Source organism: Aspergillus bombycis, assembly GCF_001792695.1.
Source record: "Aspergillus bombycis strain NRRL26010 chromosome Unknown contig00051, whole genome shotgun sequence".
In the NCBI taxonomy this organism is placed as follows: Eukaryota; Fungi; Ascomycota; class Eurotiomycetes; order Eurotiales; family Aspergillaceae; genus Aspergillus; species Aspergillus bombycis.
Window position 1 is genome coordinate 16,238 of NW_019170053.1, and position 17,142 is coordinate 33,379.

At 48.1% G+C, this 17,142-nt stretch overlaps 3 protein-coding genes across 3 annotated transcripts; 1 reads left to right on the forward strand and 2 right to left on the reverse strand.

Annotated features, from left to right (window-relative positions):
* Positions 1–4,484: 4,484 nt before the first annotated feature.
* ABOM_007340 (uncharacterized protein) lies at positions 4,485–6,344 on the reverse strand (the record flags this gene model as incomplete). The annotated part of the gene is made up of 4 exons (XM_022534469.1): positions 4,485–4,777; positions 4,854–5,786; positions 5,906–6,261; positions 6,319–6,344. The coding sequence occupies 4 exons, from the start codon at positions 6,342–6,344 to the stop codon at positions 4,485–4,487; spliced, it is 1,608 nt and encodes a 535-aa protein (XP_022388476.1).
* A 707-nt stretch (positions 6,345–7,051) lies between these two features.
* Positions 7,052–8,073, reverse strand: ABOM_007341 (uncharacterized protein; the record flags this gene model as incomplete). The annotated part of the gene is made up of 2 exons (XM_022534470.1): positions 7,052–7,781; positions 7,838–8,073. 2 exons carry the CDS (start codon positions 8,071–8,073, stop codon positions 7,052–7,054), a joined length of 966 nt encoding a protein of 321 aa, XP_022388475.1.
* A 6,727-nt stretch (positions 8,074–14,800) lies between these two features.
* On the forward strand, positions 14,801–15,322 carry ABOM_007342 (uncharacterized protein; the record flags this gene model as incomplete). Its single annotated transcript, XM_022534471.1, has 1 exon — positions 14,801–15,322. The coding sequence occupies one exon, from the start codon at positions 14,801–14,803 to the stop codon at positions 15,320–15,322; it is 522 nt and encodes a 173-aa protein (XP_022388478.1).
* Between the last annotated feature and the right edge of the window lie 1,820 nt (positions 15,323–17,142).

The following is a 17,142-nucleotide window of genomic DNA, read 5'->3' on the forward strand; positions in this document are numbered from 1 at the left end:
TCAAAAAGTTTGCAGCTATTGGCGACTCATACTCAGCTGGCATTGGGGCTGGTGAGGTACTCACAGGAGACGACAACGTTAGATGCAGTCGTTACGACCAGTCGTACCCTAGTATTATGAACCGGGATGTCCGCATGGGTGGCTCTGCCGCTCATGAGTTTACATATTTGTCGTGCTCAGGGGATGAATCTCCAGCAATCTGGGAGCAAGCCAAGAAGCTTGATAAGGATTACGACTTAATCACCATTTCTGCTGGTGGTGGGTTCCCTTCCCCTAGTCACACAATGCATTCCCACTAATGGTATAACCTAGGGAATGACCTAGGCTTTTCTGATATCGTCGAAAACTGCATCTACCAGGTTTCAGTTATCACAGAAACCCATTGCGCTGATTCAATGGCCCACGCACGAGATGTACTACAGAGCCAGGAGTTTAAGAACAATATCCACAGGCTGCTCAAGGAAGCAGGAAAACACTTGTCACGGGATGGATCCATTTACTATACTGGCTATGGAACATTTTTCAACAATGAAACCACAGCTTGCAATAATATTACCTGGTCAGTGGCAAACTTTGGCAAGGATCACCAGTACCTCACACAAGAGCTCCGGACCCAGATGAACGATCTAGTGCTTTCTCTTAATGCAAAGTTAGATGAATGGGTCACAGCAGCTGGATACACGTTCCTTGACTATGAAGATGATTCCCAGGGACTGTTAGGCCGGTTCTGCGATGAGGGTGTGAACGAATATCATGCCGTGAACACTGAAACCATACTCTGGACACCACGTTGGTATTCCATGTGGTTCTCAAATCGACTTCCTCCGCAGCCTGTATCTGACTCCGACGAGCACAAGGATCGGTCAGTTATCCCAGACATAATCGCGAAATGGTTTCATCCCATGCCTATCACGAACTACTTCATTGCCAACAAGATCTTCAATAAGATGTCTCAGGCCAGGGCAAAGGTGCAAGGAACCAAATACCCGCCCTTTGTTAATAGACCAACGGATTCCTGTACAGCATCCAAGCCGAAACATACGACCGGTGATTCCCTGAGTGTTAGCACAGAATCACCTAAATGCTTTTCAGATAAGGATAGCAAGCGACGTGTGCTGCGCGATGATATTCTCAAGGGAGTAGAGCAATTTTGCAAGAATGTGCCGAGCTTCAATCTTCCCCCGGGGAAGGATGTATCGCAACAACTGCCGAGGTTAAACTCAGGGGGCACGTCGTCCAACTGGATTCGCTATGCGGTTGATGAAGCGGCAACGGGGGAGGAAAATGGGGTCCGTCCAATGTCTGAAGAGTCAGTTGTACCTCCCATGCATACCTCACCTACCCCTAATCTCCTGTAACGTGGCCTATGCACTAACCCTATCCCCCAACAGAATCTGCAAGAAAAACTTCTTGAAGACCATTGACGGCTGTGGCAACAACAAGGCTGATACCGCTACATCTGGTGGAAGTATTAAAGTGGGGCCTGTTAAATTGTCCTGGCACCCGTATGGCACAGGAAATATTAGAATGTGCCGAAGAGACCATATGGGAGCCAGTGACACTGCCCTACCGCGCAGTAAGTTTGAAGAAGCGATAGACTCGTTCTGTTGGGCTCGTGCCAGCGCAACGGGTGCGACGATTCGAATGGGTGATCACTATATTGGAATGGTGGTTCGGACTGCTGAGAACCAATCCGGATGTACCCCCTTAAGCAGCATTAATACCTATGGAAACGAATGTAAAAAGAAGTTCATGTCTGCGGTAGATTCCTGTGAGTCTACCTTGCCCCGTGGCCCTTGAGCCTTCGTCGACAGACACTAATCCTGATAGGCGATACGGATAGTATAAATGAGAAGCATGGCGCTTGGGGCATCGAAGACGATGGTGGTGGCTGCTGGGAGTGGATTATCCGGTCTCAGAAAGACTATGACTCGCCAAGTTGGGAGGATGACACTATTGACCCCACCGGGTGGAATACATGGAAGATGTAATACAGCGAGTCCGATCTAGGCCTATTTTCCTGAATGGAATGTATTGGCTACAGACTAGAAGCTCTCTCATAAGCTAATATCAACGCCCTTTTAGTGGATTTATCATATTCAGTTCGCCTCATCACAGTTTATGTATACCTGATCACGACTCTTAAGAATGGTCAGGTATATTATCACCAGGCAATATACATATCCACTTTTACGTCTAGAAATATGCATCTTGGGTAAATCCTATCAATGTTATAGGGCAAATTCCATACAAATAATGAAGTCTTGTCTTTGTATCCAAAAATGACAGATGTGCACCAGGAAGGTCGACACTGCTCTGCCATGAGTGCTCGCCCCGACAAAGAATAGGTTATGAATATCTCTATGTCGATTACTGGGGCGGAAGCTTAGGACATTGAAGGAAGAATGCGAGAGACAAAATCTAGCTCCACGATTGATGTTATATTTACTTTTGCACGACAAAGATGCCAACTATTTTATGTATGATCTTCTGTTTCAGGCTGGAAACACCAGTGCGATTTTCAATGATCTCTTGGACCTGGTTATGAGTCCTGGTAACGATAGAATTCCAATATTCCTTGAAGCTTTGTATGTTGTCGCTCTCGTCACCAAGGTGGTTTACAGGTACGAGGACTACTATAGCGTCTGTATCTTGAAGGGACGCTGATGGATTTAAGCGGCTGGGGATATGGATATAGAACGACGGCTCCTCTGGCAGGCGATGTGGCTTGAAGATTGTATTAAACTTTCCGCGATATTCTTGCGCTAAGAAGACATTATGGTGCTGAAGAACTGGAACAGTGGTGTCAAGTGACCACAAGAACGAGATGCTGCTGTACGATGTCTGCCGACGCTTCAGGCTTTCTGCATATTTTGACGGGGGAAGAAGGTTGTTGTAGGCATATGTTAGGTCAGCATTGATGATTACCACGTCAGTATCTATTTGTTTCACCAGAATCTAGAATACTTGGGTAGATACCAGCGTTTAATGTTGTTGGAGTGTCCCATCTCTAATCAGGCAGGTTCCAAAAATGAAGGAGACCAGAAGTTGAGGCTTACATGAGCAGTCAGAGCGGCATAAGAAATACCTCATATCTCGCTATACAACTAGTATCGATTCTAGATGTACGTACGCGCTGCTAATACTCTGAGTATCCATATCATCCAGTTGTCGAGAACCTCATACAACCTTGTACCATGTTGGCTAGGATGTGTCATATTCCGTACACCAATATCCCTACGCCCGTTGCATCGGGATTGGTTCAATATAGTGATATTGTATGATATTAGTATCAACCGTTCAAAAGGGAGTATGCTAAACATCTATACATAGTCTCTCTCACGGTGTAGAAACAGATGCTGCGAGTCGTATGCAGATGCAGATGCATGCTAGGAATAGGGTTTGAATTCGTTCGTTAGGGCGTCGAGATTGATCTCCCAGTTCTTGTCGCTAGTTGCGAATCCTGCCAAGTGCTTGGATAGTCAACCTATTTTCTGTTTTTGTTGTTTGTTTAGTCCTTTATCTGGGTATTACTGAATTTGACGCAGTTTCAGATTTCTATCGACTTCATCTCATACTCCATCTTTTACAGTGTGTCATGGATAACCCTTGCATCGCGATTTCAGAGTGGACTGCGAGCTCCTTCACCCCGGGGAAAAGAGGATAATGATTAATGCCATTACGGAAAGGAACAGCCTACTGAAGGGGATAATAAACACGGCAGGCAAGGGACCAATATAGAGGATACTGCTCTTTGACGGGTTGTTTGGATGACCTCCTGGGATGCCATGATGGCTCTGTCAGCTGTAATAGAAACCTTCCACGACACTCCTGATTGTGCTTCATCATCATTGCCCAGGAGGGGATATACAGATAGACATATTGCCCGTGCACAGTCATGTTCGGGAATGTGGTTAGCGCCTTCTCAGATGGGGTGGGAATATCCTCAGCTAGATGAGTGCATTGTCCAATAACTTCGGCTTCATTCAATTCAATAATATACGTCATAACTGCGCCAGAGGGATACCGTTACAAAAGATCAGAAGGAGGATAACAGTGAATCCAATATCCTTGGTTTCTGTGACTTGTGTGCGATAATGACAACTGTTATGCTAGGCTCGTCAGAAAACACTATGCCCGTTAATATTGGCGACAATGGTTTCAAACTACTTGATGACAGCAGTGATGATACCATCCCAGAAACCGTCATTCTACAGAGCACAGTTTTATGTAGGTAACAGTAGGTTATGGCCCAGTAGAAGAGTACATCATACTCTTGCTTTCACTCAATAAACCCTGTATTCTCATTATAGACTACATTGAAATGATTACTCAATAGCTGCAACTGGGATTCACAAACTGGTTTTGGTATGTAGAAGCAGTAAGTGGGGTGGGTGAATTAGGAATAGGTAAACGGCCATAGTTCCTATCTCTGGGATAGTTGAATAGGTTCGCTGGTTTTAGGATAAATGGATTAATCAGGCTCAAACGATCTCCACAGCCAACCATCTGAAGATAATCTGATGGCCCTCAGCAATGAAACTACCCACCTCAAACCCTTCTTGATCAACGCAGGGCCATCCGGGATTATAGAGATATAACCAAAAGTTCTTGAAGTTTTTAGTGGATAAGCGCTCCGGTGTAATCTGGACGTGTGGAACACGATCGAACCGTTGCTTGAAAAGTATTCGAGTCGGTCCTCCACCCTTTCGGACTACCACAGCCCTCCCAGCCTCGATGCGGCCCACGGTACCATACTCACTGACATCGAGACGATCTAAATAAGTAGTATGGTCATCAGTATCAGATTGGGAGACTCATGTCTGCGTAAGAAGGGAAGAGGGACTACTTACTATAGTCCAGAGAGCTCATCGTCTCGCCCAGCGATCGGCCAGTCGCCTTTGCCATCGCCGTTTCTAGCTCTAGTACACGCTCATTTAGTTGGTTGGCTCTAGACTGCATGCTGTTTGCTCCACTGATCATCGTCTCCAGGCCATCAAGCCGTGCATTCAATGTTTCGAGCCGATGCCCAAGCTCTCTCACTTGTCCAGAACTATCGCGCCTGTCCACCATACTTCCCAATTTCCAATCCCAAGTCTGGAGGCGTTGTTCGAGAATATTCAATCTATCGTTCAGAGGTGCTAAATCCTGTGCAGATAATCTAGAATCACTGTCCTGCTTTGGGGCGTTCACCTTTTCTGTCGCTGTGGGCTCAGCAATAACATGATGACCTTGAATGACTCCCAGAAGATCCTTCGCGTATGCAGCGGCTGTTAGAGCCGCATATGGCTGCCATGCATCATTCTTGTGGCTATCGCAATAGTCACTAATGCCACGGATTACCAGACATGGAAAATCATTCATCAATCCAGCAGCCTCCATCTCAAAACAATCGACATCCCACGACTCACGCAGTTTGTCTCGATGCTGCGGCGATCTTATCAAAGCATTTCCCGAGGCGATGAGGCCTTCATGCACAACAGGTTTGTCGCTTTGTCGTTTGCCACGGGTGATTGTCTTTTGGCGATCGCATGTTTTGCAGCCATTCCCAGATACATGTGCATAGTCGGATCTGAAAAGTCGATCCTGATCTCGACCCGGGAATGCCGCACGTTCCGTCCTCCCATCAGTGATGTACTGATCCATTCTCCCGCTATTCAAACTGTGGCGGGATCCTAATTCCTTAATAGCGTTAAGGAGAAGGCTAGGGGGGCTGTTCAGATGGGACTGGGGTTTAAAATGACCATCCCCTTCCCACCTCCCCATATCGTATTGGATTACGCCGCCTTCATGATGATGGATCAGTATCTTGATAGGCAGCGCTCACTGGTATACAAACGAAGCTTCAAATCGATAACAGATGTATAAGAAACTATAAGAAATCGGCTTGGTCGTGCCCACTTACCGTGACCATATTTTGGCGTAGATACCACAACGTCCCCAAGGCGAATGTCTTCCTCAGGACTCGTTTCCGAGGACCTTGGAACACCTCCCCCAATCCCTACCAATAAGCCAAATCGGATGTTTGGGAATGTGCGTAGCATATTGGTTACTGTATGCGCTGCGGCATTGGTTCCACAATAAGGCATGCAGGTAATGGCAACATTGTGCTGGCCACTTTGGCCTAGGATGTAGTTATTGTCATCCTTGTCGCTGCGGGGGAGACGCTCATGCTCGTCGTCCAGTAATTTTATGGCTGGCGTCAATTCGACCTCAAGGACGACCACCCAGGCGACTGTATAGTCTTTATGGGTGAGCTGTCTGTGGCGTATTTAGCATATGACGATTCTTTACGGTAATTTCTTTTGCCCATTGTACCTTTTCTTCTCTTCCGTTCTGGCCATCCTTCGGACACCTTGGAATACAGGGTAGATCAAAAACCAAGTAGTATGATCAGGGGGACTTCTTGTTCTGTTGGCCTCATGCGGCCTATTTATCGCTTTCTACTATGAAATTAGGTTTCGGCAGAGCCCATGATGGGTTGACCTTTGGGTACGCAAAACCTATGTGGGTTAGAGAATTCGACCCAAACCCCAACCTCGGGCCATAATAGGTTGGGTTTAGATTGGGTTCAAGTTTGTCTGAGTTCAGCTCGAAGTCTATGTGAAATAAATGATGACGCCGATCGGCCGTGGCCATCGAACCAACGGCGACATCAAGTTTGATGTCAGGCACCTATCGAACGACTATCGACCCCGCCATTGAAACCTTCCTCATTATGAATGACTGGCAGTGTCGACTAGCAAAGTCTCTTTTTTCTTTTTTTAAAAAAAATTATCCAGGAATTCGGTCGCGGGGCGTGGGCCAAGGCCGAAGTGCGTGTACTGAGCGCTCCCTGATCGCTCAGCTAAGCTGCCTGCTAGGCTGACTATAGTTGGAAGGGCAGGTTAACTAAAACCTCTAGAGCCAAGCCTATGCTCTCCATCAATTGAGGGCGTAGATTACTACTGTCGAACTAAGTCTCCATAAAACCCCCTCGATTTGACTAACATCGCCCCTATCACCCCTACCACTGAAGGGGGGGAAATACAACAAAAAGCAAAAGCAACACTTAGAGCATTCCAGCCATACCACCACACACATCAACACTTTCATAATTTGGGCCAAAGCCCTTTAGCTCAGGGATAATGCGAAAGTAGAAATTGGCATGGTGACCTGTCTCTACAAACCCGATATACTCGTTCATGGGAGTGGTTCTGGCATAGTATTCCCACATGCTCGCGATCCCGCTGGCCATATCAGTTTGATGCTGTCTCGACATCTTAGACACCCGGCGCGTAGTAAAAGAGATCTTGAGACCAGGATGGTCATATCTTTTATTGAGGTTTTCCGCCGACAGACTCTCCCTGCCGATAGGGAGGTGAAGTACAGTTCCGCCGTTGTCGTAATGGTGCACAAAGATGTCTTGGCCGGCAGTGTCACTCTGAGCAGTAGCATTGCTGACCGGTCGCAAGCCCCAGATCAGGAACCGCTCGAGCAGATGAGGTTCGTCTTCGCTGTGCTCTTCGGGAGCTTCCTGTAGCGGTGCTGCGTCGATGGCTGTGTACTCGAGGTCACTCTGTGACAACGCAGCAGTCAAGGACGCCTGATAACTGGGTACTTTCATGGATCCAGGTAGCTCTGGCACCGGAACAGGGTCTGCGCCTGAGTAGTCTGCTGCGGCAGTGAAGACGAGACCCATGGTGAACAGGACGGCTCCTCCAACCTTGTCGCACTCATCATGCCCGGTGAGCCCACATATCGCCCACGCAAGCCCGCTGCCATAGACAATATAGGCAAGCCTATGAAAGACAATGACTGGTCAGATTCATTCTGTGAACGATACTGTCAGACTTACTTATGCCGGTTGTGGCCAATTCTTCTAATAACCTTATTCACTGTTTCGCACGTTGCTCTCTTTTCAAGGGCTATAAGAGTGCGATGCTCCTCATTCATGCTCTGTCCCAGCGCTTCCAAGGAACTTGAATCAGAGACTGCAATCTCTCCACTTAGGGGCAAATTCTCTTCCGCTGGAAGCACGCGCACCACCCTGGACGCGGCTAAAATGAAGAAAAGGGGGTTCAGGACTTTCATGGCGGTTGACGGATCTGGAGAGGATGACTGAGGTGTGGATTGACTGTTGCGTATGTCTTTCAGTATGCCACTCCGGAAATTATGTTAGGTGGATATTCTGTTCATACCTTGACTGCTTTGCTGGCTGGTAGAGAAATATTACAGAAAGAATCTCTGCCATAGCTGCCTTTAAGTAGCTGAAGACATTGAGGATTTCTGACCAGAAGTACGCATCTATTCTGCTTGAGGAAGGTCGACTCGACCTTCTCTCTGTGTTTTGTAACAAGGGTGCATTTTCGGAATCGGATGAGGACTCTTGCTCCATGTTGACCAATTTGGGGGAACGCTCTGGTATAATGTTGGTACCTAGGCAATCTTCAATATAAAGACAGGGAGAGAGTCGAGGACAGCTGTGCTCGCATACGAGTAAGGTCGACGGAGAACGATCAATGCTTTGTGTGAACAGAGTAGTGCAATTCCATATTCTGGCCGATGTAACGTAGTAAGGATGGTTGATTGAACACCGACCTGATAGGTTCTTGATATATCAGCGGCGGCTACGGCTGACAGCGGTTTTTAGCGGCCACCCCGCAGTTGAATTTATTGGTTTTTAGATTTATTATATCGTATGCAGTATCATGGAGATTCCCCGCTGTTAGTTTTGCTCGCATTTATAATTCGCTGCCTTGTCACGGGAGCAATTAAAGCAAGGCTGGGATCCTAAACGCCACAGGGCAATCTATATCTGAGTGGAGACCCCCTTAAGCTAGTGTGTAGGGCTTTCTAGCAACCAACAACCTGTCTCGGGAAAGACTCCTGGTTCCATGGCAGTGTTGTATGAATTTAGTTTCCATTTCCTCCGACTAGCAGTTTTGAAATACCAGTAGGTGGATATGACAGGGTGTTACCTTTTGCTCTTGGCAGGTATAGCCCTGCGTATCTTTGCCGTAGACCTCGGACGAGGAATCTTTCTACCTGCCCCTCTATTCTCTTGTTGTAAGAGCCTTGCAACCGTGCGTATTAGATTCCACTGATCCGAAGAATGATGTACTCGGATCTCGCTCACACGACGAACTCAAGATCCCAGATATGGCGTAAGGCTGTCGGCGTGAAACGGGACAGATAAGCATGCTCCGAGACGTACCCCTGGAAAAGCAACTCCTAATCTCCCCAGTGTCTTCTTTTCTTTTCGGGTCAGGTGGGACTTTGTCGTTGCATAAGAATGATGTGGCCTCTTTCTCTTCCTATTGAAGGGGAGGTGCTTTGTCTGGATCAGGATATCATTCGATGTAGCCGCATTCTTTACGTTATGCTCATACGCACTCCGTACCCCTAGCTCAGGCGAGGCTGGGTCTAGAGTATTGTCATCGATCGTTATAGGCAGCATATCCGCTGACATCCAATAAAGACATAAGTGGGTCCTGATATCATAAGAAATCTTGCTGGGTGGGGGGGGAATAGATTGGAGCGGAGTATCTCGTGCGTGAGCAGAACGTCCCCCATACCGCCTCTGTTAGGCAACGCCTGAGTGCTTTTTTGGCGCAAACTCAACACATGCCAGCGGCGGTTTACCTAGCCAACCTGGCTCAGCGCCCCACGGGAGGGCATCGATGGCTCCTTTCTTGCGCTTGTTCAGCCTATCAAGGGTACGCCACCTTGCTGCAGGACTTTGAGCGCGACTATGTCGGTTCCAGCGAAAGTTCTTACGCGCTGCATTTTGGCGCAAGGCTCGTCGATTAGCAAGCACTCAAGAGTTGCCCTCATACGACGCTGCACAACACATTGGCGGGCGGGCGTTGGCTAGAGCACGCTGCGACACTCACAATGACTCCCGACGCAGCAAGTACGTTGAATCAGCATCTGCAAACTCTACGGGCCTGCCGAGAGACGCTGGAGAATTACCAGACTGTCGTATCCGAGGGAGCCCCCCATGTCACCATGGTATGCGCATCCGCATCGGTTCGACGTGGCGCTCGTCGACCGCGGTTTGGTGGAGGACGCGGAAGTTCTCTTAGCCGTCGGCCAGGGCGTGCTCCCAACGGACGCCAGGCTGTGCGAGGCCTTGGCGAACGATGCGTTCAGACATAGTAGGTGGGACGAAGTGCTAGCCTGCAACAAGCTCGTGGTGTATCTGCATGGCGTACATGTCAGCAAAATCGATCGCTCCAAGCACCGTGCCGCGAAAGCTCGCATCTATTTAGCCAACAAGGAGCCGCAAAAGGCGCACGGCGTGCTGGAACTTAATGTTGCAAAGATCTGCAGCCGCGAGGAAGCACTTGCTCCAAGTCTCACCATGAGTGCGCTGCACGGCCCGCAGGCGGCCAAGCCATACATTGCGAAATAAAGTACGTCAAATATCAGGGTCATTTCGATGGCTTCACCCTTAGGCTCCATGGAGAAAGCTGCGAGTGGCATCAGGCTATGTATGCCCTTGGAGAATGGCCTGACGAGCCCGGAGAGGAAGAAGCGGTGGTTACATGCGACGACGTCGCAAAGAACGAGGATGCAGTGAGAACTGTGCGCGAGGCGGGGCTCAGGAAGCTACGCGCCGAGAGGCCTTTGTCGATGATGACTACGGCGCAGTGTACGTATGATATGCGTCGGTCGTACGGCAGTCTAACGACCGAGGGGAATTGGAGATACTCTGAGTTGCATCCAACCCTCACCTTGTCACCTGTCAAAGAGACCTATCTCGATTTAGCGCTCCATTGCATCAACACAAACGAATTTGCGGGGGAGATTTCCCAGCACTTACTCAACCCACGCCATCCTGTCTTATCGCTGGTGAAGAAGGCCGCGCAGCGGATTTCCGATAGCAGAGACTATCGCGAGGGAACTAGGCGCATGACTGGTCTCGTCGCCCGGCTCGAGTCTGCCCTGACTAAAGGCCGGTCTCGCGACTTAAATGCGGGATTGTATCGCCTCATGGCTGATTTCATGTGGGACCGGCCTGAAGACAATGATGAAGATTACCTACAAGCATACAACAAACTCACCGGTGATCCGGAACCACTGCTTGCCTGCCTGGCCCGAAATGGATCGCTCCACAAAGAGGTTGACGCGCTACAAGCCGCAGCCAAAAAAGATCCAGCCCGCTACAAAGCCAAGGCCAAGAAAGCGTACCTCAAGAGCCTCAATAGGCCATCAATTCGGGGCACGATCGCCCCTGAGCGTCGCGGCCAAGCCGCGGAGTTCCAGGAAGCGGGCAACAGAATTACTGAAGGGTGGAACCGGTATTATCGCTCCCCTGCGTGGTCATCGTGATCTCGTAAAGCTGCTTCTAGACCACCACGAAGACATCAATCCGGAAGAACCAGCAGAAACCTCCGGGTGGATTGCTTGCTCGGCAGTAGAAGAAGATAGCCTGTCTTTGTGATGCCCTCGGGAACTTGTGGGTTGATAGACTGGAGCAACGTTAGTCTCTCCACGGTTTAGAGAGCCGGTGCTAGGTCTGTGAGTGTCCGGGGACCGCAACTGTCGGTGCGTGCTCACTGGGCAATCAGTGAGTGGCTGGGACTGCACGTGCTGCTCCCAAAACATTTCACTGACACAACGATTCCAGTCCAACACTGCCGATCCCGCGACTCAGCCAGCCTCACTCACTCCATTCTTTTCGATGTGTCGGCCTTACTCGCGGACTCTAACTTTGCCATTGGCCAGAGGGGTTTACATCTGCATAAGAGGTAACATGAGCGGCATTGCCACGTCACATTAACTGCCTGATGTTTTTTTTTGTCTTCTTTCGAATACCTCATCTCATTCGCAAAACCTTTAGGACATATGCAGCACATTATAAATCTGCCACCGCCTGCCTCGGGGGGTGATGCAATCGATACACAAGCGGGACGCGTGCAATCGCGTGTGATTTGTTTATTCAGCTGTACGTCTTCAGTATAACTACTCTGGTGGTCAGTGATCGGCAGGATGCTTAGTATGAGGAGAATTGAAGGTGTTATCGATTCTCTAGAAGCAATATTAGAATCGGAACATAATAACTTAGGATGTGTATCTCTATATGCTTCGGGGTCTATATAGGCTGGTGGGCAGCCAGCTTATGTGGTAGAGTAACCATGCCCCAAGCAATATTACCTAGCTAGACTCCCAACTTTTATCGAATGGACAATACAAGGTAAATGTACGATATACGTGGGTGTGTTTGAAGCTCGCGATTTCAGAGACGATCAAGAAAACGGAATATAACTCGGAAGACCTATCTATTTTTTCAAGCCATGTTGTATCTCCCGATCCTCCGTCGGCTCTATTTCGAGTCTTTCTTTTTATTTTTTGCCTTAAAAGTAAAGGCAACTAATGCAAGTCATAGATCTCTCTGTAACATCGTGTGTTGCCCTTTGATGGCTGCTAGTTCATTGGAAGATGTTAGGCTGGCATCTTCACCCGCGCTGCTGTTGGATATATATTTTGTTGAAGTCCACCGAGATAGGGCCCACAACATATGTCATACATACGCATGCAATAAATCGAACGTAATTGAGCTTCCTTTACGGAGTAGTCGAAGTAGATAAATATCCAATGACAAGTTACCTAGCCTCAGTGAATATATTATTCTGCCAGTGCCTCAATAACATACAATATACACACCACCTACATCTCTCAGGCACTCAACTCAATGCACCTCTGCCTCTGTCCATATTTACTGTGTACCATAGCGTTTGCAATAAATAATTATTCTAAGACTGTATAAACCTGCACGCGAATATCTTGGCCTTCACTGCTCCGTGTTCCGTTTTATCCAAGGCGTGACGTGCAAGAAAGATGTTCTATCCTTGTAGTATCTAGAAATTGGAAATACAACCATGACGCTATTACCAACATCGCGCACTGCAGATAGACGTACCTCTATAATATGACGTCTGCATATATAGGGAAGAAATGAATCACACAGCCGTCCCCCAAGCCCTGATATGACAACTAGTCTAACAGATTGCACTCAACCTTTCTCTACTTGCTTCTCTCACAGCATACAATTGGCATCCATTATCATAAGGTCACTTATTAGTTCTGCGCATTATAATATGCCCCGCCAAATGTACGATTGTGATGAGCCCCCATTCGCTATCAAAAGAAACCTGGGATCGATTGACGTGTTATGCATTCCCCACCAGTCATTCCACATGAGTATGATTTTCATGTAGAACAGTCGAGAACCTCCAGTTATCCTCAACTCTGCTCGTTTAGCTCTGGGCCTGGACCACTGGGTCATGCTGAATCTCGCTTATGCAATAACTGAAAATGCCTGTGCCCATTGACTCTCCAGGAGTTGCTGACTGTGAAAAATATCCCCTTCCTATATTCAGAGAGCGCGCGTCGGTTCCGCATTCCGCGCAGCGCGCTTTTCAAAACATTACAGAACACTTCCCAATTGATCTGTTGATAGCTCTAGACCTGGTTTGCAACCCCAATGCCCAATCGCACTGAATTCAATATGCATTCTGGGCTGGAGCAATGCTCGAATCTCCCTTGGCGAAGACAGGGTCAGGTGAGATGAAGGAAAAGTAATCACCCCAGCCATTCCAGGGAGGCAGCCCGCAGGGCATACATAAATCTACCGTAGAATTTGACACATGGACTATACCGAGTGTTTATATAATCGATTCTCCCTAGCTAACACAATCCGAATTGTACATAGTTCCATTCAGTTCTCTACTTCTATTCCCCAAGTAAATCCAATGCGGATAATGACCATAGATTATTTGCTTATAAACCTTTCAACAAGCTCACGAGGAGCAAAGACTGTCAAGTCAAAAAAAGGGGGGAAACTCAATCGGAACAAAAGTCTCAGCGGCATAAGCGAAGCACAAGGTTTATGCAACATTTCCAGAACCTGCATTCTTTCAATAGAGTGAAAATCTCCCGCACGTTCTATTTCCCAGTTCTCTGTATGGCCAGACTTCCGTTTAACTTTATCCCGCGCTCAAGCTTCTCGATTCTTAATATTCCGTGCTGAGTAAGAATACTACAGTGGAGAGCTCTTGAGCTGTTTCCCGTCTTCGAAGACGTATATGCCCCGAACAGATAAGCAGCTAGGGTGATAGTAGGTTCATGTGAAAGCTGGCTCGTGGTGCGAACTGCATCTCGTTAACTGCAAACACATCCTAGGGCACCGAAAACATCACGAGTTAGCAAGCATAGCGAGGACAACGAGAGGCTGGCAAGGGAGAACTCGGCTGTCATTGTGAAACCGGAAAAATGCGGCATTGCCGAGCGTCCCCCGCACAGAACTGGGGAAGGGAAGTACCGAAGCTAGGGTTCGCAACCGAGCTTCTATCTTGACCCCGGGAATTGAAACCAGCAAGACTCGTTGGTCCTTCATACCTACGACTGCTAACGTCCATTTCCATCACATTCTAGTTACAGGATGCTCGGAATTGTCCCCCCTTAGGTGGCAGGGGAAGCATCCTGGTATTCAGGGGTGGAGCCAAGAATGCACCTCCTGTACATCCCTTGAAATAGCAAAACTTGTATAGCGGCACAAATCTATAAAAGCCGGGGTCATCTCCAGCTTTAATGATCGTATCATCAACAATCATCCAGTCAATTCGACAACAGGACATCAGCGCCAACCCTGCCCTAATCTTCCATCCACCGCCCACTCTTCCAGAGGCCATCTATTGCAACGTGACAACACCATCCCGTATTTAACGTACGTACTTCCGCATCATCAGAATTGATCGAATGGTTATACTCCGTCGCTGCAATTACTGACAGCCCGATTCCGTGCAGCGTCAAGATGCAGTTCACCACCAAATCCCTGGCTATCTTTGCCGCCTCCCTCTTGGCAGTCACTGCCGCCGCTCGCCCCAGCTGTGAGACCGGAGGCAGATGGCCTGACGCGAAGGATTGCCATAGCTTCTTCGAGTGCGGTTCTGGTGGCATCGCGGTCCACAAGACCTGTGGACCCGGAACGGCATACGACTCTCGCTTGAACATCTGTGATTACGAGCACAAGATTCCGAGCTGCCATGGCCATGGCCCTATCGACCATGACGAGCCACAGGGCCATGTCGAAGTGAAGGATAACAAGGGCGAGCAGGGACACGACGAGAGCAAGGATCAGGGCAAGGGCAAGGAGGAGCACGGTGAGAGCAAGGATCAGGGCAAGGGAAAGCAGGAACAGGGTCATGGGAAGGATGAGGGCAAAGGCGAGAAGGAGCACGACGAGGGAAAGGACCAAGGCAAGGGAAAGGAGGAGCATGGTGAAGGAAAGGACCAGGGAAAGGGCCAGCAGGAGCACGGTGAAGGAAACCATTAGTGGTACCGTCGGTACTCTTCACTCACGCAAAGCCCTCCTGTTGTAGTATCATTTGTCTTTTAGTGTCAGCGATCAGTTAGTCTTTTGTAGCCAAATACACAAAGTGACACATTCCAATATCTGTTCTGAGTAGTATGATCCTAGAGAAGAGGCGGATGTTCTGGCACTCATTTATTATTAGGCGCGAGGTAAACCAGGTTTTGTTCCTTCAAGTGACATGGGAGATAGTTGGGTCTCTTCTTGGCTCGAGGAATATGAATTCCGCTAGCTTTCCTTACGTAGGCTACTCCACCTAACATGGCAGAGTGTTGGCGACGCTCGTCATTGCATACTAAGTCGGAACCTGATTGATGGGCAACGTCAGTGCTCCGCAAGGAGTTATCAGCCGATACTGTTGAGCAGTGAATGTTGTTATGTCAAGCACTAACATCATCAAGGTTGGAAGAGACTGGCCTTATGTTGTGGTAATGTGCCAACCCAGGCTAAGCCATGCTTCGCAACATCTTGTACCTGAGGCAATGCTAATGGTAATTATCATCGGTGCGTGCCACTGAAGGCCCCCGTCGGTGGATGGTCGGAGTACAACCACCAAGGGATTTATTCCAGAAGGCAAGCCCAAACGCAAGCTGCCAACTACTGCCTTGCTCAGCTGCTGAGATCTATGCATCAGCTTCACACTCCGAGCTTATTGTCAGGTCTCATCCTCTTACCTAGGATTCGAGTGGCTGCTCGTGTACTGAAGAAGCTTGGTGTTGAGGTGCATACTGAGTTTCTCGAGGATGCTGCTCGTAGTTTCGACACACTGGCCAGCAATGTAGACATTGAAGGCCTTAGTACACCGATGGCAGTACCTGCATTCGATAGCCTGAAAGGGGCCGTTGGAATTCTTGACCGGGTGGTGCTCTCATTATGTAAAATTCATATATGACCTCTATACAGTATGGACCTCGGAGGTCAGCTTCCAAGGTGAATGACGAGTTTCCTTCCTACATTTTTCAATGAAGATTGGTCAACTATATAGCTATTTGGAGATCTAAACCTTTGGTTAGCGAGATCCTACTGGGTACGGCACACGTCATCGAGTTTCGAACTTTGTTGAGAGTTCCTATCTGTTGGAATCTTTAGTGTGGCCCTACATATTTATCTGAACATGGAATCCACAAGTCTTGAAACTGAATAATGGCACGACAACACCATTTCGAGGGCCTGATGATATGCCAGACACTGCAGTTTCTCTTTTAATTGACTTTCTCAAGGGCATGTTACAATTGATGCTCAGTACAGATAGTCAGCGACAAACTTGCTTCAGCATAAATAGATAAAACCAACACGCTATCTAATGCGTACACGGTCGGAAGACTGGAATGCGATCTACTGGTCTACTATTCATATAATCATGCGAGTCTGATAATAAAAATCACACGCGTATTAGGAACTGTGGCCAACGCAATACCGTAGGGGAAGGTAAGGAAAATTACTGATGAGGTATGCAAGACGCGACTGTTATAAACAAAAACAGCATACAGCTAGCCCTACACAATAATAAAGAAAGAAAATATTACCTGTACAAGATAGCATCTCTATTAGATACGCCTCAATATTGAAACCTTGGCTTGGCACTTGCGACCGTGAGCGATGTTACAAGATAGGCGCCGGGACCCTTTTCTAACTGCTTAAAATTTGGACATGCAAGTGAATGCTGGCAAGGTCAGCACGAGCCCCAGGTATTACGTTGCTCAACGGAGGTATATGAATTGGCTTTCCCTAAGCCGACAAGAAAACTCAATATGCAAGCTTGTACATAGCACCGGGATACTGTT